Source organism: Macrobrachium rosenbergii, chromosome 28 (assembly GCF_040412425.1).
Source record: "Macrobrachium rosenbergii isolate ZJJX-2024 chromosome 28, ASM4041242v1, whole genome shotgun sequence".
In the NCBI taxonomy this organism is placed as follows: domain Eukaryota; kingdom Metazoa; phylum Arthropoda; class Malacostraca; order Decapoda; family Palaemonidae; genus Macrobrachium; species Macrobrachium rosenbergii.
In genome coordinates this window covers 9656696-9680192 of record NC_089768.1, presented here as the reverse complement: position 1 = coordinate 9680192, position 23497 = coordinate 9656696, and the positions used below count along the sequence as shown (strand labels likewise).

Below are 23497 nucleotides of genomic sequence, written 5' to 3'. Positions count from 1 at the left end.
ATATATAATTGTGTTTATGTATTACTGAGAAAGATTTCCTAAGAACCAAACGATAATACCTGGACGTAAAATGAATTCTTCAGAGCTATTCACAGCGAACAGTCTGAGAAAATTACTTTGAAGAGAATTTAGTCCACCTAGTTTCCTGAATGAACTGCAATGACAGATTTACTTCTTTATTTTATTTTACTTTTTTTTTTGCAAGGGGATTATTTTTGTTTGGCGCATTTACAAGAGTAATTAAAGCCTTCATCTTTGTATTTTAAGCTGTGCTGGTTATTATACACATTCCCATCTCTGACTAGAAATCGTCGTACTTCCAATAAACCAGGCAAATTAAGAAAGAGAATTTTCCCCTCTCCAAAAAATATCTGTAGCAGTAAAAGTGTAAATATGGGAGGATAACAGAACACCCCGTCTCTCGCTCTTTCTCTGCTTTCACTAAATACAAAACAAGTGTATATGAATCATCACGTGAAAATTAACGTGAAGCTGAAAAGGGAACTATCATTTTATAACGATTTCATCAAAAAATCGACATAATGACAATAACAAAAAAAAAAAACCGTGATGCACGGGATGGCTTATAGCCTAACGTGGGAGAACTTAGCTAAATAATGAATGCCTACCCCACTTCTCTTTTTTTTATGAAAATGTTACAGACACGCCAAGGAACCGTTATTGATCTAACGCCACTACCTCGCCCAAGACACACACACACACACACTATTGGATTAGACTCCGTAGTGCCAACCTACTGACGATGGTGATTATCATTTTCTTACAGCATTCTTAGCATTAGGACCTCGAGTCCTTAATGACCTGAATAATAAATGCGTGTAGCCTATGTAAGTGTGAGTGACAGTCCGTACTCTGTGCTAATCCAGTTTGACTTCGTTTGACTGGGCTTGAACACAAGCACCGTTACAGGTATCTTTATCGTATTTCATCCCAGAAAGTCATTCTCAATTTGCAACAAATGAGCAATGGCGCTAACGTTGTACAGTAAATGTTTTTAATAAAGCCATTGCCATTTGCCGAAAGAGAATACTAACAACGAATTTCTTGCAATATACATCTCTTGTAAGAATCGCGCAAACGAGAAATGTTGAAAACAATAAACAAGTAAAAAATGCGCCGATGTTTCTTGGCGCAATCGAATTTTCTGTACAGCCACTACATCGTATAATCAAGGCCACCGAAAATGGGTCTATCTCTCAGTGGTCTCGGTATAATGGTGTGTGAGCCGCGGCCCATGAAACTTTAACCACGGCCCGGTGTGGCCTATCCTATATCGTTGCCTGAGGCATGATTATGGCTAACTTTAACCTTAAATAAAATAAAAACTACTGACGCTAGAGGGCTGCAATTTGGTATTTTTGATGACTGAAGGGTGGATGATCAACATACCATTTTGCAGCCATCTAGCCTCAGTAGTTTTTAAGATATGAGGGCGGACAGAAAAAGTACGGACGGGCAGACAAAGCCGGCACAATAATTTTCTTTTACAGAAAACTAAAACGAACCGTAAAGATTTTCCTGCATGACTTTTATCCAGTAGAAAATTATTACCAAAAAAAAGGGGGTATGCAAAACTTATGCAAAATCAGCAAGAGAGCCTGAGTTGATGGGAAAATGACAACACTTCACTTACAAAGTTCAGTATGTTCTGACGTTAACACCGAATGTACATTATACCCACAATCCAGAGCAAATGACTTACACTTTCATGATAAGTATTCCAGCCTGAATTCGTTCCCAGTGCTCTCTCACAGTCCATTACTGTTTCTTGGAAGTTCAATAGAATTTAATCATCTTGACACAACGCTAATCCGAAATGTGGTTTCACATGGTTTTATAGAGCGTATTAGGTGTAGCAGAAACTCGAAAAATAACGGATTAAATTTATGAGTAAAATGGAGTAATGTCGGTCAGACTTACCTCCACAGAATTTTTCGTTAAATAAGTGACTACCATTAATATCAATTCTCGAGGTTACCGCCAAGATATAAGGAATCAAAATTCAGCGATTTAGCGTGATGTATCACAGAAGCCCTAATAATCATAATTCCATTCCATAGTAAGTCAATTTATATGGAGATTCGATACGCAATAGAGCGCAGCCCCGTTTTTTGTTTCCCTATTACTATACCATACCCATGCTGTCTAAAATGACAGCATACAAGAGACAGGCGAGGTTGCAAAACCCCATCCTAGGGACATTACGTAACGAGGGTCAAATCACGGTACCGTCGTGCCATGGTATATAGATTACCCGTAGAATCTCGCCATTACACACACGACTACATACATTATATATATATATATATAGTATATATATATATATATATATATATATATATATATATATATATATATATATATGTGTGTATATATATATATATATATAATGTGTGTGTGTTTGTGTGTATGTGTATATATATTATATATATACATATATATACACATATATTATTATTATTATTATTATTATATTATTATTATTATTATTATTATTATTATTCAGTAGATGAAACCTATTCATATGGAACAAGCCCACCACAGGGGCCACAGACTTGAAATTCAAGCTTCCAAAGCATTTGGTGTTCATTAGGAAGAAGTAAGGGGAAGTAAGGGGAAGTAAAGGGAAATACAGAAAGAAGAGATCCCACTTACTAAAAAAAGGAAAAAAAGTAAATTAACAAATAGATAAAAACGTATTAAGATGCAAGTAGAAAACACAATATTCGAGCATAAAACTCGGGACGCAATGACAGCGCACACTAACAGAAAACCTGCAGTTCAACAGCAAAATGCCTTCAAACATCGGCGGCTATTTATATATAGTTTCAAACCGAGGCAACAGATCTCCTTTGAGCAAATAAATGATGATGGGTGTTTAAGGATGTATGCTATATATATATATATATATATATATATATATATATATATATATATATATATATATATATATATATATATATATATATATATATATATATATATATATATACATATTTATATATGTATAATATATATATATATATTATATATATTTATTTATTTATATATATATATATATATAAAATATATATATATATATATATATATATATATATATATATTTATATACACATATGTGTGTATGTATGTATGTGTGTGCGAAAACATTCACATCTGAGAAGCGTCATAAAATAGAGGTGAAAACAGCAAAAATAAATATAAACAGCATAATCTATGCAAAATAAACAGCTGTTGACAAACAGGTGTCAAAGGCTCTTTTTATCTTTTGAGCATCAACATCCTTACAATACGACTTAGAAGACTAGTCCAGTCCACAGCAAAAGATAAGGGAGGTCCAATAGTAAGGACAGTGTTACATAGTTATATTAATTCTAAACTTTGCAAATGTTTTCGCAGAGTCTATTTTCAACTTTTATCCTACTTTATATCTGAATTATTGTAACCTTCGTATTTTTTTGTGGTGAATCCATTCATTGTTTTTTTATGGTCTGTAGTGTTTTACCGACTTCAGGATGATATATTGTACAACGTCTCGAAAATTTGGCCAATAAACAGAATGCTATGATGGCTGTTCTATATTCCATTCCTAATATATATATATATATATATATATATATATATATATATATATATATATATATATATATATATATATATATATATATATATATATATATATATATATATATATATATATATATATATATATATATATATATATACATAAGCATTCAGTGTTTAAGCTGTATTATCTTGGAACACCTATACCGCTGAAAACATGCGGAACTAAAAACCTAATGATCACTACTGTCAAATCATTTTACGGCAGCTATTCTGAAAATGTTAAATAAAATGGTAGCATACATGAAGTGTCAATAAATAAAAGAAATGGATAACAAGAAATGGGGGTAACTAAAGTGGTCACAAACCTCAAAAAACTGACAACAAATAAAAGAAAAGGATAAATATGAAGTAGCAAGAAATGAGGGTAACTAAATTGGTCACCAACGTCAATTCATCTGACGCCATCTATCCCGAAAACAAGAACGAAAGAAAACACAGTATATGAATTGACAACAACTAAAGGAAAAAGATGAATAAAAACGCAACGCGAAACAAGGGTAACTAAAGTGTCCCCGAAGCCCGTGGGAATGGATATTTGAGGGAAATAAAAAATCCAGCTCGACTCTCAGGCGGCACACATGTCACCAGACTTTTAGACGGTCTGCCCATGCAATATGAACTGAATTCGATATGGATTCTCCACTGGGCTACACTGCAAACTCCAAACCAATATATCTGAAACGACTGGGAAATAATCCTTGTATGGGTTAGGTTACCCTGCGTACCGCTGCAAACAAATTTATATATTTTGTTCGCCACTGTCCCCGTATAATTGATTTTTTTTCTTCTTCTTCTCTCAATAGGTCACTTACCCAATCATACAACTTCGATATTCATTTGAAGAATATAAAGTTTTTGAAGAATATAAAGTTGTAGTTCACGAGTTAACCCGCCGCAAGATTGAATACAAAAACCTGTACAAACCCGAAAGCATCAGTACCTTTAAAAAGTACCACCAGCAACGTGCGCATTAAATAAATCATATGGATTTAAAAATATAACAATTCTCTCTCTCTCTCTCTCTCTCTCTCTCTCTCTCTCTCTCTCTCTCTCTCTCTCTCTCTCTCTCTCTTTGCATACTGATATGACAAAGGATTTGGGCCTCTGCTAGAAGCAATTAGGAGGAAGAAATCTTATTCAATTTGCACATTTTCTGCATCGGGTGGTCGCCATCCCTAGAACAAACCCCAGCTTCCCCACCCCCGACCTCCCTACCTACCCCGAACACCAGTACTGGCGGCCCCACGGCACCAGAGTTGTCCCGGCCAATGCATTCAGCTAAGATAAATCTGCATGCCCGATACGGCCTCGGGGCTATTACTGCCTCTGCTGCAATTGCCGCCACGTCTGCCCTGTACAACGTTCAGATCTGCGGAGAGAGAGAGAGAGAGAGAGAGAGAGAGAGAGAGAGAGAGAGAGAGAGAGAGAGTACTACAGGACCGAGAGGTAAGGGAAGGGGAGGGGAGACGATAGACATCTCAGATTTTGTAGAGAGAAAGAGAGAGAGAGAGAGATCAAAGAAATGAGTGAGTACTACAGGAGCGAGAGGTAAGGGAAGAGGAGACGATAGACATCTCAGATTTTGTGGAGAGAGAGAGAGAGAGAGAGAGAGAGAGAGAGAGAGAGAGAGAGAGAGAGAGAGAGAGAGAGAGAGAAGAAATGAGTGAGTACCACAGGACCGAGAGGTAAGGGGAGATGAGACGATAGACATCTCAGATTTGTGGAGAGAGAGAGAGAGAGAGAGAGAGAGAGAGAGAGAGAGAGAGAGAGAGAGAGAGAGAGAGAGAGAGAAGAAATGAGTGAGTACTACAGGAGCGAGAGGTAAGGGGAGACACAATAGACATCTCAGATTTGTGGAGAGAGAGAGAGAGAGAGAGAGAGAGAGAGAGAGAGAGAGAGAGAGTAGGCTACTGCAGGACCGAAAGGTAAGGGGAGGGGAGACGACAGACGTCTCGACAGATCTTGGCAATTATAGGAGGGGAAAGTAAATGGTGGAAATAGGAAGTAAAACATGCCATTTTAGATAAGGGTCACCTCACCAGCTACACATTAAGAGTATGTTCAAGATACTCAGATACGTAGAGAGAGAGAGAGACAGAGAGAGAGAGAGAGAGATTACGATACGCATGTGTAGGTATATTTGAATCTTGGATTTCATTTCTTTTAAAGGTACCTTTTCTTCCATTTATCTGTTAGCAAGTTGCCTCAACATCAGAACATGTCAATATCTTTCTACCTGCGTTTGTGGGAGTTGCAGCCATGACAAGTTTAAGCAAAGTAACTGAATGCAAAATTCCTGCATTAAAAACGTAGCATTTGCAAAATGAAATACTCAGAAGAACTAGATGCATAAAGGGAAATAAGACAACAACAAAGCCGGGTCCACTGAAAGAGAGAGAGAGAGAAAAAATGGTTCGGTAAATGGCTGCATATTACCAAAGAAAGAGTGGGAATGACGCGAATATAGTAGACCATTTGTGCTAGGGGTTCCGCATATTAGCATTTAAATGTTTAAGCTCACACAAACGACAGCTTTTACGTGGCTGAAAGGGAAAATGGGAAACAGATCAGTTCCAAAACCACACACTCACATCGACTTCAAAATCTAATTGTCATATAGGTATACTTCGTTGTTTCCAATATCATGCCATATCCCACGAAAGTGTTATATTTCCCTATGAGAGAGAGAGAGAGAGAGAGAGAGAGAGAGAGAGAGAGAGAGAGAGAGAGAGAGAGGAACTTCACTCTACTTTCTACCTTCGATAGCACTCACTGGGAAGTCCAAATAAATCGATCTTTATCTTCCTTCCCACAATCACGTCAGAGAACACATGCAAATCTGGCCACTTTCAGCGTTTCTCGCCACAACATATTACACGCAACATTCAGCTCTTAGTCTATCTGACCTCCGGGGAAATTGAGCATAACACATCTCAAACACGTCATTAATGTTCTTGACATGAAGGGTAAAACCTACATCATTTTCCCTTGCAAAATACAGTAAAATCTGAACACAGCTCACATGACAGACTAATTATCATGATGCCCGAGATCGTGATACTATGAAAAATTAAAAAATTAGAATTACTATTACTATCACAGGTAAGGTTTTACAGTCACTCTTACGACTACTTTGTACTTCAGAAGAATTTCTCCACGTTTTCGAAATTCAAAAAGAAATAAAACTCCGTGGCTGAAAAACACACCAACCAGCATCACTTTATCAGCTCTAATGTGAGCCTGACTACATTATTTTCAGGGGAACCGGCTTATGATGGCATTTGGGATGCTCTCAGATTTCACATTAGCCGTACGCACTATGAAAACCCATCCAGTGAGAGTGGTATGCCAGTAAATGAGTAATAACACAGAGGTCATACTACCGCTCTTAGTTCCACTACGGAAAAAATACTCTTCATACTCGTAAAACTGAGATGCAATTGCATTTCAGCTTTGCATTAGTTGACTTTGTTCAAAAATACATTTCTTTCATAGCTAGGTAATGTTACGCTTTTTCAGATTCTTGTAGTCACGTGATTCCTTTCTATTTCCATTATGCTCACCGCTTTCATACTTAACCTGGAACAAACCATAACAACAAAATTATTGGTGAAGAAATCCGGGGGTGTAAATATAAATATATATTAGATATATATATACAAACAAGAGATTGCGAGAACCTGCTCGATTCTCCTTCTCAATCCGATTGAGAAGGAGAATCGAGCAGGTTCTCCAAAGCTCTCGTTTGAATACATATTTCTAATAAATATCTACATTTACACCAATGTGGATTTCGTCACCATTTTAGTGACTTTTGCTATTATGAGATTTTTATGAAAATTATTATAATACTTTTCTCTTGGCTTATCCTAAAAAAAAAAAGTCTTATACAATTGACAAGTTACAAGTCATTTGACGAATGTCTCCAACAACAGTGGCATTTAAATTACAAATTCTGATCTTCATAAAGGACAAACTTTATTCAGCAATAATGAAACGCCAATGAAAACAACATTTAAAAGTTAATTTTATGAGTCTTAATTAGCCCAGTAGCGTCACAATTTCCTTAGAGAAGGATGTTTAGAAAGTTCTTTAAAATGGGTGAGGTGAAAAAAAAAAACCTTAGGTACCTCAGCCAAATACGTTTCTACGATCCGCACTTTTCAATGACATTCTAGTCACATATTCTTATAGCAAGTTGCCAAGAATATCAGTGAAAGTTTTCTGCAGCTATTTTCCACTTTTTTTTCTTTCCTTTCGTTGTAGAACAAATTAAAACCTGCAATAAAACTAACGTGATGAAAATAAATCTTACAATGACAAATAGAACATGTTCGGAATTTAGCCACGATTCCGGAATGTCTTCCTAACACAAAACATTCACAAGAATCTCAGTCTTTTCTGCGGCAATTTTCCACTTTTTCTCTTTCCTTTCGTTGTAGAACAAATTAAACCCTACAATAAAACTAACGTGATCAAAATAAACCTTACAATAGCAAACAGAACTTCTTAGCAATTTAGCCAAGATTCAGGAATGTCTCTTACTAACACAAAACATTCACAAGAATCTCAGTGTTTTCTGCAGCGATTTTCCACTTTTTCTCTTTCCTTTCGTTGTAGAACGAATTAAAGTCTATAATAAAACTAACGTGATCAAAATAAGCCTTACAATAACAAATAGAACTTCTTAGGAATTTAGCCAAGATTCCGGAAAATCTCTTACTAACACAAAACATTCAAGTATTTTTTCGTGAATAAAAACGATAACTTTCCCGGTGTGTAGTAATATGTTGTCTAATCATCGGGCTCCTATGTAGGCCTAAGGTGACGTTGCGCAAACATTGCTCACACAAAAGCGAATGTTATGGAAATAAACCATACCAAATCAAGTCCAAAGTCATAAATTCACCGGGAAAATACATCAAATGGGAAAATGCCGATTAACTATTCGGGCCTGGTAAGACGACTTGATTACGGAAAGTGAGAAAAAAGAAAAAACAACCGAACTGTTTACATTTCAATACAAGGTTAAAATTACCGACATTAAATATCTAAAAATATTCAATATAACGAACTGGTTTTGATAATATTTTTCCACAGTTAAACAATATTTATCTATTGAACTATCGAGACTGCTGCATCGGCGGAATAAAAAAATAAAACAACAAGCGTTATTACAACACCGGCATTCCTGGTTAAGTCCGCATAGGCCTAGTCTACTTGATGCGACAGACAATGAGTATTTCCCCGATAGTGGAAAGGAATGGAATATAGAGTTTAGGCCAAAGGCCGAGCACTGGAACCTATGAGGTCATTCAGCGCTGAAAATGAAACTGAGAGTAGGCATGTTTGAAAGGTGTAACAGGGGGAAAACCTCGCAGTTGCAATATAAAATAATTGCTAGGAGAGGGTGGATAGGCTTAGCAAGATGGAACAAAGATAATATGAATGGAGGTACAGCAAAAGGAATGAAAGGGGTTGCAGTTGGGGCCGCAGGGAACCTTTAGTAATGCCTACAGTGTACCCGCGAGGTGCACTGACGGTGCTACCCCGCTACGGGGTTCTCTGATAGTGACAGATGTGGCTTTGCCACTTGAAAACATAAATGTTGTCAGATGCTATTAAGAGGACAGAAATAAACAACATTTATAGCAACCAGAGAGACGCATGGGAAAGGTAACATAATCGATAAAAACAGGCTTATGGCTGACGAGAGCTACTATTGCCTGCCTGTATTTTGCTATCAACCTGATACCAAGTTTGTAGAATGGACTAGTACCAAATATCAGACTAAACAATAATAATATTAATAGTAATCATGGAAATTAAGAGGTTCCTTGTAAACACTAAAATCAAATACAGTCCTCGGAAAATGAGCTGGTACTTAGCCTATGCCGCTGTCCCTGACATCTGAAACCCGCTACATTCTGACATAGGCCTAATACTCCCGACTTACCAAATATACTTCTATGGCTATCACTACATTAGGCCTATTCGTAATACAGCAACGGCTGTCCTCGTGGCTGCGTCCTCACACGCTTTCCAATGGGGTGATGTTCAAGAATAAAAATATGAACACGATTAAAATTTCAGCTCTCTCGTCGGGTAGTGGTAAAGAGCGCCCAGTTCACACGAACTGACCTGTGTTCGCTTCTTGAACCGGTCAAGTATGGTAGAATGGGCTCGTTCCCTAGAATCCATAATCATACGCTAATGGCTCGTTCCCTAGAATCCATATAGGCTATCTCTGTTAACATAATGTTGTTAGTCACAGCTACGGTAGAGAGAGAGAGAGAGAGAGAAACTACTAGTGGATTCATTACTCAGTGAAAAGGCATGCCACCAAAACAGGAGGGCCTCGACAGGGTAATCCTCATTCCACCGAGGTAAAACCATAAATGTTCATTAAACATTCCCCCGCCCTGTCTCTACGTATGTAGATATGAACAAATATTTATGTATAAGGATAATACACTACACATAGAAAAAATACCAAATGCAAAACAAACAAACTACCTAAGCTTTAAACTAAACACATACTCGCGGTCCATGAAAAAGTTATAACACATGCGAGCCTTTTCACCGCTAAAAGTAATTCTGAAGCGCTGTAGTTTTCGGGTCATTTCAAGATAAATATCACACTTGGTCTCTCTTCAATCTGTCAACGAAACTAAAAATTATGCTTTAATTTTATCCAACCGCTCAACTGTACATAGTAATAATATTAATTACCATTATTATTATTACGGTTAATATTATCCTTGCCTCCACCTAACACACTGACTTGCTATGAAATTACTGATTATTAAAAAATTTGTTTTGCCCCCTCGAACGTCAACAAAGTATCCAGCCCACAGGTTCCAACGCTGTTCCTGAAAGAACTTAAGAGACATACCGGCTGATGCCATTATCATATTTTTACCATGTTCTCAATAACGGCACCAATTCTGCGTTTTTGAAACATTCTCCGGCTCATCTTACTCAAAACACATGTGACTAACACTTCAAACTATCATCCTTTTGCTTAGTCTTTTATTATTAAGGCAGTGGTCAGCCGAACTGCCAAAACCAATTCTGCGTTTTTGAAATTCTCCGGCTCATCTTACTCAAAGCACGTGTGACTAACACTTCAAACTATCATCCTTTTGCTTCGTCTTTTATTATTAAGGCAGTGCTCAGCCGAGCTGCCAAAATACTCTCGGTAGGAGGAATACCTAGCCATATCTTTGGACAAAGCAACCCTTGTAATTCACCCATGGATAATTATATCCTATAATAGCGGTATTAACAAGGGGGCACAATTAATGTCGACCACACTGATATTACCACAGGGGCATATGGGCGCTACTGTTAGAATTACAATATAATTATGTTGCGTCTTCCTACAGCGAAAACCAGACAAAATAAGCGTAGAGGAATTTTCCCTGGCAGTTTCAGCTGGATGCAATAAAAGGTTTGATAAAGTTTAAAACTGTAGATAAAGGTAAGCTTACCTAGTGAAAATGCAAAAATAAATATTACATTATGCATGCAGGTGATAGGGAAGTATACTGAAGTATGCTAAGTTATTTGCCCAGAGGTTCAATTAGACTGACCTTGAAAAAGAAAATCTGACAGCTTTAGGTGCATGGCGGAAAAAAATTAATTCATCCAGATGAACGTATTTCTGATTACAAAGTATGAAAAATGACAGGTTATCATATAATGTTGAGGTCGAAACTTGCAGGATTGTTGAATACAATGAAACAAGTATTAGACACTGAATATTTGGATTTGCTACAATTATAGTGATGCCTAGATACATTTTATTTTTTATGTAGGAATATCCAGTGTGGTCAAACCGGCAAGGCGTGAACAGACTAATTAATTTTTCAGCCAACCTCAGCAATATTCCGTCCCAGTCTCAAGCACAGGCTATACCGCTCTCAGCATAAAACCTAAATGTTTTTCTAGAACAGTCTCAAATGCACTTGCACAAGTCATAAACAAACGTCATGACTAAGAATCAACATTCTAACTAATATCGAGGCACGTCTCAACTGCATTCATTGTACAATTTCATAAATTGGTACTTGACCTTTAACTAGACACATGAACACAATTTTTATAATATAATTTAGTGGCAATTTTTTCGTTAAAGAAAAGGAACATCAACAACACTTGTTAGTGTGACTAAATAATTAGCTGGCCAATGCTCGCTCTATAGTCATAATCCTAATCCTATCTCAACGCGGCAACTAATCGCCATAAGCCTATGGCAATACCACCCACCTATGGACACTGAGCTCTCCAAACACTTTTCGAGTAACCTCACTCTTCTTCTTCTTCTTCTTCTTCTTCTTCTTCTTCTTATTATTATTATTATTATTATTATTATTATTATTATTATTATTATTATTATTATTATTATTATTATTATTATTCAGAAGATGAACCCTATTCATATGGAACAAACCAACAAGGGCCACTGAATTGAAGTTCAAGATTCCAAGGAATATGGTGTTCATTCGAAAGAAGTAACAGAAGGTAATCGGAAATGCAGAAAGAGAATAACAGAAGATAATGGGAAACACAGAAAGAGAAGTAACAGAAGGTAATGGGGAAATACAGAAAGACAACAGAAGGTAATGGGAAATACAGAAACAGAAGTAACAGAAGGTAATGAGAATAACGAAAATAAACCAAATATAATCAGCATTAGTTATGAGACCCACAAATATTTAATGGAGAGATTCTGAGTATAACAGACTCAAGTATCAGTCTCATACTCTTGGCTTCTAATCAACAGTCTCATATTCTTAGCTTCTATTGATCAGTCTCATACTCTTAACTTCAATTGATTAAGCCCATACTCTAGATTCTATTGATCAGTCTCATACTCTTAGCTTCTACTGCCCAGTCTCATACTCTTAGCTTCTACTGATCAGTCTCATACCCTTAGCTTCTATTGATCAGTCTCATACTCTTAGCTTCTACTGATCAGTGTCATACTTTTAGCTTCTACTGATCAGTCTCATACTCTTAGCTTCTATTGCTCAGTCTCATACTCTTAGCTTCTACTGATCAGTCGCATACTCTTGGCTTCTGTGGATCAGTCTCACAATCTTAGCTTCTACTGATCAGTCTTCGATCCCTGAATTCCCAGGTCAATAGGAAACTACCCTTTACCTACCAAGGAATAGCTTTTAATTTCCAAGTTACATTTTGGTTTTTCTATTAAAAGAACAATACGCCCAGTTGCATTATTTAACGACTTATTTTACATATATACATATACTTATCATGAACTCAGAATTACCAGCAAAACAAATTTTATATTCTTATATAGCCACCGGAAATTCTATTTCCTCTCTCCGATGAAGCGAGATTTTGTCTGTTCCCAAAAGCTCTGCAACATCTCAGGTTTCATTAAACCAAGTGCTTGTTCCGACACACTTTTCAGTTATATCCGCTTAAGGTACTTAAGTTGCATTCAGAAAGGCAGATAGTGTTATTCTTCCATGAAGCCACTTATTCCATTGTCAAATTCGATGCCACGACACAGGAAATGTCAAACCCTGACGCATGAAAGTGAGTGTGGAATATGAAGCAATAGGATGAAGACTTAGCCTGCTTCAAATAGCGCGATACAAATTATATATTTTGATTCATCTATCACACTGGCATAAAAGCATCAAAGGTCGTCCGACAAACATCTCTGCCTCTGCCGTGATGTCTTGGAATATGAGGATTTTAAACGAATACTATTTGTTCTTAAAAATCAGAGTATTTCTGCGTCTCTCACAGGCATTCACGAGTAACAACGCAAGTAAAATAATCTGTTGCTAACTATAGTAGGGATCTAAATTGCCGATAAAATGGCTGCAGGAATTGAACAGAATATAGAATTTAGGGCAAAGGCCAGGTGCTTGGACCTATAACGTCATTCAGCGCTGAAACGAAAATCCACAGTAAGAAGGTTTGAAAGGTGTAACAGAGGATAACCTGGCAGTTGCACTATGAAATAATTGTCAGAGAGAGTGGAAAGTTAGATGGAAGAAAGAGAATATGAACGGAGTAGAGTGAATGGAATGAAAGAGGTTGCAGCTAGGGGCCGAAGGGAAGCTGTAAAGTAAGTAATGCCTACAGTGCATTAAGTGAGGTGCACTGACGGCACTATCCCCCTACAGCACCCGTAAGGGGGTAGTGCAATGACGACACTACCCCACTATGGGTGCTGTAGGAATATAACTCAGACCTAAACTCATTGTAACATCAATGTAGGCCACTCGTATTTGTACAATAATGACATTCATGAGACGAATACATAATATCGTCATGTAAAGCAAAGCCCTCGGAGAGATTGCACGCACTAATGCAACATTTATTCACGGTAAATTTTATCGATTGCGGAGAGAGCAGCAGCGATTAAAGGTGATGAATACGCAACTATAACTAAACGGGATAAACGTCAGATAATTGTCTTTGCCCAGATAATACCTCAGAAACCTCTCTCGCATTTCCAACCGACATAACTGCTACACTATTCGGAGACCATTTTCAATTAGTTTTGTTACGGCCTAAAAGACGCGAATTCCAACTTATTTCGAAGCCAATAAAACCACCGACATTTAAATTAGCGGTGGCTAGGTGAAGTTATTGTTAACGATTTATAGTGCCAACTGCTCGGGCAGGATTCAATAAGATTTATCTCAATACACATTTCCACGAGTACAACCTTGCGGCAAGCCAGGAACAAGTGTCTGTCCCACGGAAGAAACATTAACCTGAGCTATGTTACCGTAGAGACAGAAGTGATCGGATGATGTTAATAAAATTGAGAGAGAGAGAGAGAGAGAGAGAGAGAGAGAGAGAGAGAGAGAGAGAGAGAGAGAGAGAGGATGTGAGGAAAATCGGGGACAAAGACGTACATGTTGGCAAGGCTTCAGACATTATTATAAGTTTTACCCATTCATGTACCAATTAAGTCCCCATCTCTCACCGCCTCTCTCTCTCTCTCTCTCTCTCTCTCTCTCTCTCTCTCTCTCTCTCTCAACAGACAGACACAAGGGATATTGAGAAAAGTTGCCTTCATTTACCCATTTTTCTCATACCGAAAGAGGAAACAATTCATGTACACAAGAAATCGCATATGCTAAGGCAATTTCTCAATGCACCTTATACAGCTTGAAATAACAGAATAGGATATACAATACAGGCCGAAGGCCAAGCACTGAGACCTATGAGGTCATTCAGCGCGGAAACGGAAACTGACAGTGAAAAGCTCTGAAAGATGTAACAGGAGGAAAACCTCGCAGTTGCACTGTGAATCAACTGTTAGGAGAGGGTGGAGAGTACGATGGAAGAAGAATATAGACGGAGATACAGTAAAAAGGAATGAAAGGGGTAGCTTGAAATGATGATTCTTCAAATACAATATCCAAGTAAAAGGTCTAAGAAAAATTAAACCTATTGATCATTATCAACCTCCAAATACCAAATCATCGGAGTATCTTCCTAGTCAAGTTAGTTCACAATCGCTGGAACTTCTGAAGCTCGTTCTGAGAGTAAACGCTTATTTGTTAGGATGGCTCACAAGAGCCTCATCTCTTAGTCAAAATGTTTTATCTTCTTTGTTTTTGTTTTTTATATATATTTTATTCGCATGCGTTTCCTAAAACTTCCGTACTAGGCTCCAATCCTTTTTGTAACTTTGTTTTTCTGTTTTTCCAATTGTTTTAGCTGCAAGGTTTTATAATAATAATAATAATAATAATAATAATAATAATAATAATAATAATAATAATAATTTATTATTATTATTATTATTATTATTATTATTATTATTATTATTATTATTATTATTATTATTATTATTGTGTAATAAAAATCCACAATTATATAGTATATATATTACTATGTAAAATAAACCAAAGACTTTCGAACACTTTGAAAGGTGTTCCTCATCAGTGCTAACGTTAAATTTAACGTTAGCACTGATGAGGAACACCGTTCAAGTGTTCGAAAGTCTTTGGTTTATTTTACATAGTAATATATTTACAATATAATTGTGGATTTTTATTACAGAGATTGTTTTCACGAAATTGTGAATCTATTATTATTATTATTATTATTATTATTATTATTATTATTATTATTATTATTATTATTATTATTATTATTAAATCTTGTTATATTTTAGTTAGTATACTTGAAGTCCTTAAACTAGACAAGGACAATTTATAGACAGAGTATATCATGTTTCCGCTTGGTCTTCTGCCCATTGGATCATTTGGGTTGTTTTGGTAATGTCTTTTTTTGTTTTTTGAAGGGGGAGGGATGCAAGCAGATCATAGTTGAAGCCATATACACACATACATTTAATTTTTTCTTATGCCATCTATATTTTTTTCAAACGTTAAAAACTTTCATTTGTGAAATAATTCATTTTGAAAGTGATACGTAACTTAAATGATATATCATGTACGGTTAAATGCATTTACATTCACGTGCACCACAGGGGGCAGATATCTGGCATTCCATCAATCCTGCGGAACAGCAAGTTTGGATCATCAGCTTCCCTAATTAACCTGGAGAGTTCAGTTTTTATAAGAACACGGCTGGCGTTTATCTTATCTAAAAGTATTGAAAGATATGTTTCCAGCCGTCGCTGATATCGAGTTAATAAGGAGACCAGACTAGAATGTAGAATTTAGGCCAAAGGCCAAGCGCTGGGGCCTATGAGGTCATTCAGTGCTGAAACGGAAACAGACGGTAAAAAGGTTTGACAGGTGTAACAGGAGGAAAGTCTCACAGTTGCGATATGAATCAAATTTTAGGAGAGGGTGGAAAGTTAGATGGAAGATTATGAAGAGAGGTACAAGTAAAAGGAAATGGAAGGGGTTGCAGCTGGGGGCCGAAGGGACGCTGCAAAGAACATACGTAATGCGTCTACAGTGCACCGCATGAGGTGCGCTGTCAGCACTATTTCCCTCTCCCCCCCAACACCCCAACCTCACACGGGACTAACGCACCAGGGAGTTCGGTTTTTATAAGAACGCAGCTGGCATTTATAATCTTATCTGAAAACAAAAACATTAGAAGACATGTTTCCAGCCGTCGATGGTATCCAGTTAATGAGGATCCCCTCCACAAACCTGCTGCGGCACTTCACGTTATTGCTTCTGTATAAGTCTGCGTTCCATAAATTCATTATATGGTCGAAATCCCCAAACAATGTGTGGCTATTGCACTGTTTCTATTATTAATATTAACGGCTCCAGTGTGCTTCCCGCTGCGTTTATCTAGATTTCTTCCGGTCTGCCCACGTGAGCCATATTGCAATTGTTGTCAATTGACAACGTTCATCCCCGGTTCGTTCTTTTCTTTCGCTTCCCTGATTTCGTTTTTACAAGGGGATTTACGGATGGTTTTGGTAAAATTAAATATTAATGTTTGTTGTTTCTCCCATGATTTTTTAGTGACCTTACCTTTAAGTGTATTTCTAACACCATACAATTATTTAAACACAAATTCTCATCTATACAGAATGTCACTGTTTATCATAGTCTTTATTATTATTATTATTATAATTAACAATAAAAATAATAACGGATAATTAAGAGTGTTAGATCCCTATGAAGGACAATTAGAATAGCATAAGAATCCTAAGGAACCATGGATGTGAAGGGCAGATCCTCAGGGGAAGGTTATAGCCCGGATCAAGGTTGTGAGGAAAAAAATACATAATAACAATAATAATCGCTTAACCAGGCCACTGACTCCCATTTCAAGACTCTCACAGTGCGAATCCGGAAGACCTACTTTTAAATGGGGTTGTAAATGTGTGTGTATATATATATATATATATATATATATATATATATATATATATATATATATATATATATATATATATATATATAGAGAGAGAGAGAGAGAGAGAGAGAGAGAGAGAGAGAGAGAGAGAGAGAGAGGGGAGAAGAAGAAGAAGAAGAAGAAGAAGAAGAAGAAGAAGAAGAAGAAGAAGAAGAAGAAGAAGAAGATGGGAAAAGACCAGAGTTCTTATTGAAAAACGGTTCTTGTTTAAAAAGTCCTAAGTGCATCCCGATATCTTATGTACGTGTTTGTGTGTGTTTGCGTGTGTGTGCGTTGGTTATTCACACACTGAACTTCTCTTCCCTCCAAGATTAATTGTAGTGCCAACTTATTAGCTGTCACTTCTCGGAACTGGAAGCTTGCAATTTACGGACAAGCAAAGAAAAACAAAAAGACTTTCAGACGTAAGCATGAAAATTAATGAGTTTACGCCGAAGGAGTTAAGGGAATCTCAATATAAAAATAAGACCAAAAACCAAGAGATCTACCCTGAATAACTTTACATTATATTATAATACATTATATTATATTATATTATTTATATATATTGTGTGTACACAAATTAGGTAAACTCCTTATCCTTTTTAAAATTTCTGTCTTTACACAGCATTATATTTTTATTATTATTATTGTCCTACACGTACACACACACACACATACACACTGTGTGCGTAAAAGGACAAAAATAATAATAAAATAACAATGCAGTGCAATATAAAAAAAAAGAAATAAAAATGTATTGAGTTTACATAATTTCTGCTTAAAACAACTGTTCTATTAATTATATTTAATTATGATGCCGACTATTATTTCTTCTGTAAACAAAATAAAGCCAAAAATCTGTTTTACAAGATGCAAAAAAAGAGAGAGAGAGAGAGAGAGAGAGAGAGAGAGAGAGAGAGAGAGAGAGAGAGAGAGAGAGAGAGAGAGAGAGAGAGAGAGAGAGAGAGGCTAACAAACGCTGAAAAGTTGCAGATCATGATAAATGAATGGCTCTTCTAACTTTCTTGCATTAGTGGACTGTAAACCTTTGCCCCGCCTCACCTCCTGGTACTTTGGAATGAACGGGCTCTTGCCACTTCATCAACAAGGTCTATCAAAGCACTGTATTTGAAGAATAGCTAAAACTAGAGGGAGAAAAAGCTAAACAATTACAAAAAACCATCGACGCTGCAATACCCATGAAGCTTACGAACTAATAATAATAATAATAATAACAATAATAATAATAATAATAATAATAATAATAATAATGGTGAAGAAATACACAGTGGTGTAGATGTAAATATTTATTTTTTAAATATATATTTACATCTACACCCCTGTGGCTTTCCTCGCCATTTTAGTGACTCATGCTATTATGAGATTTTATTGAATAATAATAATAATAATAATAATAATAATAATAATAATAATAATAATAATAATAATAATAATAATAATAATATATCAGAGCGGATGGAGATTAGGCTAGCAAGCCCAGACCCAGAGAAAAAGAAAACGCGAAATAAACAAGGGATGAGTTAAATAAATCATTAAATACGCTGCGCACGATTGCTGGGCGCTATGATCATGTTGCAAGGTTAAACCATTTCAGTGTCAGGTGACTTAAAAATGTCACATACCCGAAGCACTAATGGTAACCGCAAGTCATAACAAACTAAGTTTTTTTTTCATTTGCATTTTGACATTTCCTTCCTTTTCGAACTACAGTAGGCTACATGTAACATAAGATACGCATCCCTAAACTGGAAAATAAGAAAGAGTCCTACCAAACACGACACCTAATAAATAAATAAATATATATATATATATATATATATATATATATATATATATATATATATATATATACTCATAACTGTGTACAACGGTGTGATTGTCTTTGTCATTACTACAGTAAGTATGTACTGAATATTATTAGACTCACATTTTCCTTTAAACTACTCTAATTATGATAGGTCTATGCAGGTAGATAGATATACAGCCAATATTAGGCTATATAATATCATGGATTATGACATCGTCCATTAAATTATATATATAATATATATATATAAATATATATATTTACTTATTTATTTATATAGTTATATATACTGACTGATGATGAACTTGTGGCACCTATTGGGCCTAAGTGTAAAAAAAAAATTCTAATTTTTTTTATATCTTATCCCCAAATCTAAACCTGAAGTAAAGGAAGAAAACTTTATATTTACATATATATAATTATATATATATATATATATATATATATATATATATATATATATGAATTTTATATGTAACTAAAAACCATTATAATATAAATTGGTATGTATTTTACCATTTACGGATAAATGGAACCTTTTTAATACAGAAGATATGTATTTGCTTGTCATATACATTATATATACACACACACACATATAATGTATATAGGCTATACAGTATAGTAGACTGATATAAATGTAAATTAATAATTGAATAACGAAAAAAATAAATACATGCACATTTATAACCTATATCACAGGAATGAAAATAAATACTTGAATCATATATATATATATATATATATATATATATATATACTTTTGTATGTATGTATGTATATATATATATATATATATATATATATATATATATATATATATATATATATATATATATATATATATATATATATATATATATATATATATAGGTGGTCGTGCCCATGGTGATTTATAGGACGAGGAGGGCACACACCACTGTCAGGGAAGAAAGAAACTACTGAATTTCAATGGAAGAAATCCCTGTTGTATACCAACCTGTTGAAGGAGTGCTGTTATTGTTGTTGTTGACGGTGGTGGTTGCGGTGGGTACCGAGGCAGGCCCAGTGGCGACCGTTGTCATGGTACTCGGAGGGGATTTGCTGATGATAGGGGATTTTGGGGGCGTGGTTTGATCCGTGGAGGTGGTTTTTTTCTCGCTGACTAATGACGATGCAGATGATGATGATGACGTTAATGGCATTGGTGGTGATGCAGGAGACGACGACGACGACGACGATGGCGGTGGTTTTGAAGGCGACTCTGGCAGAGTGGTGGAGGTGGAGGTGGTGGTGGTGGCGGCCAGCATTGTGCAAGGTGTGGTGGTGGTACTAGTGGTTGCGATGGGTAGAGAAGGGTCATTATGGCCTACGACAGCCTTCCTGCCTTCTTGGAGTAGGGGAATAATATTGTTGGCCCTGCTGCCAGGAGTCGTGGAGGAGTGTGAGGTTGCCGCAATCCCGGCCATACTAAATACAGGTAAACTGGGTACTAGATGAGGTTGGCCTAGGAGGGACGTGGATCCCCCTGAAGAGACCCCCCTGTCGGGAGGTGCAGGTGCGCTCACATCCATGACGGTGTTATTGGAGGCGGTGTGGCATCATCCGCTGTGGCATTTGTGGTTATACCCATCATTCTCAACCTCCTCCCCCTGTGCCCTGATGGTCCAAGGCCATTATGATCATCATTACTCCCTCACTTCTATTTTCCTAGGGATAATCTTCACTCCATCTACTCCACACCCCTGACTTCCTTCTTAACCTAATGTTTATGAAGGTCTCACTGCTTATGGCCCCTCTTCACCAACGGGCGGGGTACTGACTGTAGCGTGGAATCATGAACTGTCAGGAAAATCACGCCCATAGTTTTGGAACGCAGTTACCTGCATGCAGCAAGTACTGTAGGTCTAGCCCTACCGTCTTTGGAAGTCGAGATCCAACTTGAGGCCAAAGCCAAGTATTGGCTGAAGAAGTGTTTACAAACTCACCGTGGCACTTTTTATGTAAAATTGTTAACGGCACGTATCTCGACAGCTTATCTCTTACACTGCTTCTGGCCTACATATCTGCAGAACAATTTCAGAAAATTAATTCCAAGATCCTAATAAAGGCAACGGATTGCCGTCTACGCTAGGCTAGGCTAGGCTACGCGACGGTTCATACCTAGGCTAATGGATATACTTTTATTACGCAGCTTGATTTTTACATGTTTTCCTACGGAACATTTGAATTACATACTCTTTTGATAAAATCAAAACAACAATGACCAACGACGCTTTGAACTATTGACAGAAGTAATCAGATTACTTTAAGAATGAGACTTTACATCACTAGACCGACCTGCAGTGGACTGGTATGTGACGTCCTTTTTTTCGTTTTTCTTTCTACCTCGTAAAAGAATATTTTGACGACTTGATTTGCAATGACAACAATTTTCTGCTATTGCGCAAGCACTAAACTCTCACATGCACTAAACACTGGCTTTCTATAAGCATCTGGTGCTTTGGTATGAATTTTTAAAGCATATGAACATATGGTCAGGCGCTGGTCCTGGAAATCAATAGGTCTATCTTATTCACATCAACACCCGCGGTTCGGGGGAGACTGAGGCCTGAATTAGCAAGTCCCGTCTGGCCCGAGGCCCCGCCCCATCCACCCGCTCTTCCTCCGCCTACTCAAATGCGTCCTAGCACAACGCTTGTCCCCCTAGCGACCGGCGTTTCTTATTTCGTCTCTCTTAAACTAACTTCTGTTTCGATTGTACTCGCTGACTCTGACCTCATTGCACCTACTAGCAGAGAAACATTTCCTCAGGTACTGAATAGCTTCTGTCAAGCCATACTTTAACCTCTAGCGGAATGTGTAAACTGTGTCGGCGGACTACCAGCGCTAGTTTGAATCGACGATAGAAAAAAAATCGTTAAAAATTATGTCACTGTTTTAAAGTAAGTTTTCTCTAATTTCGTGTACATTAAATATCCATTCAATAATAAAATATCACCGACTAGCTTCGCTACTGTATATTCGGTTAACAGAACACGAGCCTGTGCTAAAACGCACCCGATCCAAACAAACGTGCGTTCGTGCGTCGGTTTACATGAGACGTTAGAGGAGAAAAAGGACATCCTGGGTTGCTAGCAAGGCACTACTGTTCTTTGCAAGTCTCTCTCTCTCTCTCTCTCTCTCTCTCTCTCTCTCTCTCTCTCTCTCTCTGTTTGAATTATACCGAGTGTATACCTAATTGAGAAAAATTGGCGGAGTGATCTCGCAGCCAAGTAATGTCAGGACGAAGAGTGAGGTCGATGAGGACGACCATACTGGAAAGTTCTCGTTGACGTTTATATTTGCGTGTTTGTGCGTACCGAGGTTCAGTTGTAAGCCACGGACGCAACCAAATGGCAATCGGGCTACGAATTCACGCCGTGTCTGCTTCTGAAAAGGAACTTGACAGTCAAGCAAGCATTATCGGCGTGGGATTAAGCGCTTCTCCTACCCACGTCGCCGCCGCCCCTCCCCCACCAATGATTCATGTGAATAATATTTACCAAAAATCTTTCGGAAATGCGAAGTTGCTGATTACTCAACCCACCATAATGTATCCTTTCTTTCTCTGCCTACTTTTATATTTGTATATATGAAAAAATAAACGTATTAGCGTCAATAATTTTTTTGTCCTTTGCATCAACAAGGGCGTTTCAGAAAAAAAAAAAGTCGTTACCACATCACACATTTATTGATGAATCGTATAGATATGAACACCCTGTTTAGTAAACTCGGAACGATATTTTTTTCATACAGTATGATATATATATATATATATATATATATATATATATATATATATATATATATATATATATATATTCTTACTGAATGAAGATACGAATGTTATATCCACCATTATTAGAAAAAACTTCTCTAATTTCCTGAATCTTTTATCCCCTAAGCTAAAGCTGAGGACAACGAGTTGAAATGCCTGAAACAGCTATCGGGAGAGTAGAATAAAAGGAACAACAAAGTGGCAGTATTCTTCACTTCCTTCTAACCGTGAGGATAAGAAGATTAAGAAAATTAGAGCAGTGTTTTCTTAAGACAGCGAACGCCCTTAATGTGAATTATTTACAAGAATGACAGTGCTCAAAGAGCATAATGTATATAGCCTATATGTATATATATGCATATATGTATGTATATATATACATA

At 36.7% G+C, this 23497-nt stretch overlaps 1 protein-coding gene across 3 annotated transcripts in view; it reads right to left on the bottom strand.

Moving 5' to 3' along the window:
- Positions 1-21972, bottom strand: part of LOC136854025 (uncharacterized) — a 536874-nt gene extending 514902 nt beyond the window's left edge. For 2 of the 3 annotated variants that reach the window (XM_067130020.1, XM_067130021.1), the window contains exon 1: positions 20295-21922. In XM_067130020.1, coding sequence (XP_066986121.1) covers positions 20295-20868 — 574 coding nt within the window. In that variant the 5' untranslated portion in view covers positions 20869-21922. Of the gene's footprint in view, positions 1-20229 lie in introns of those variants that run through there. The other variant, XM_067130022.1, reaches the window with a different exon arrangement.
- Between the last annotated feature and the right edge of the window lie 1525 nt (positions 21973-23497).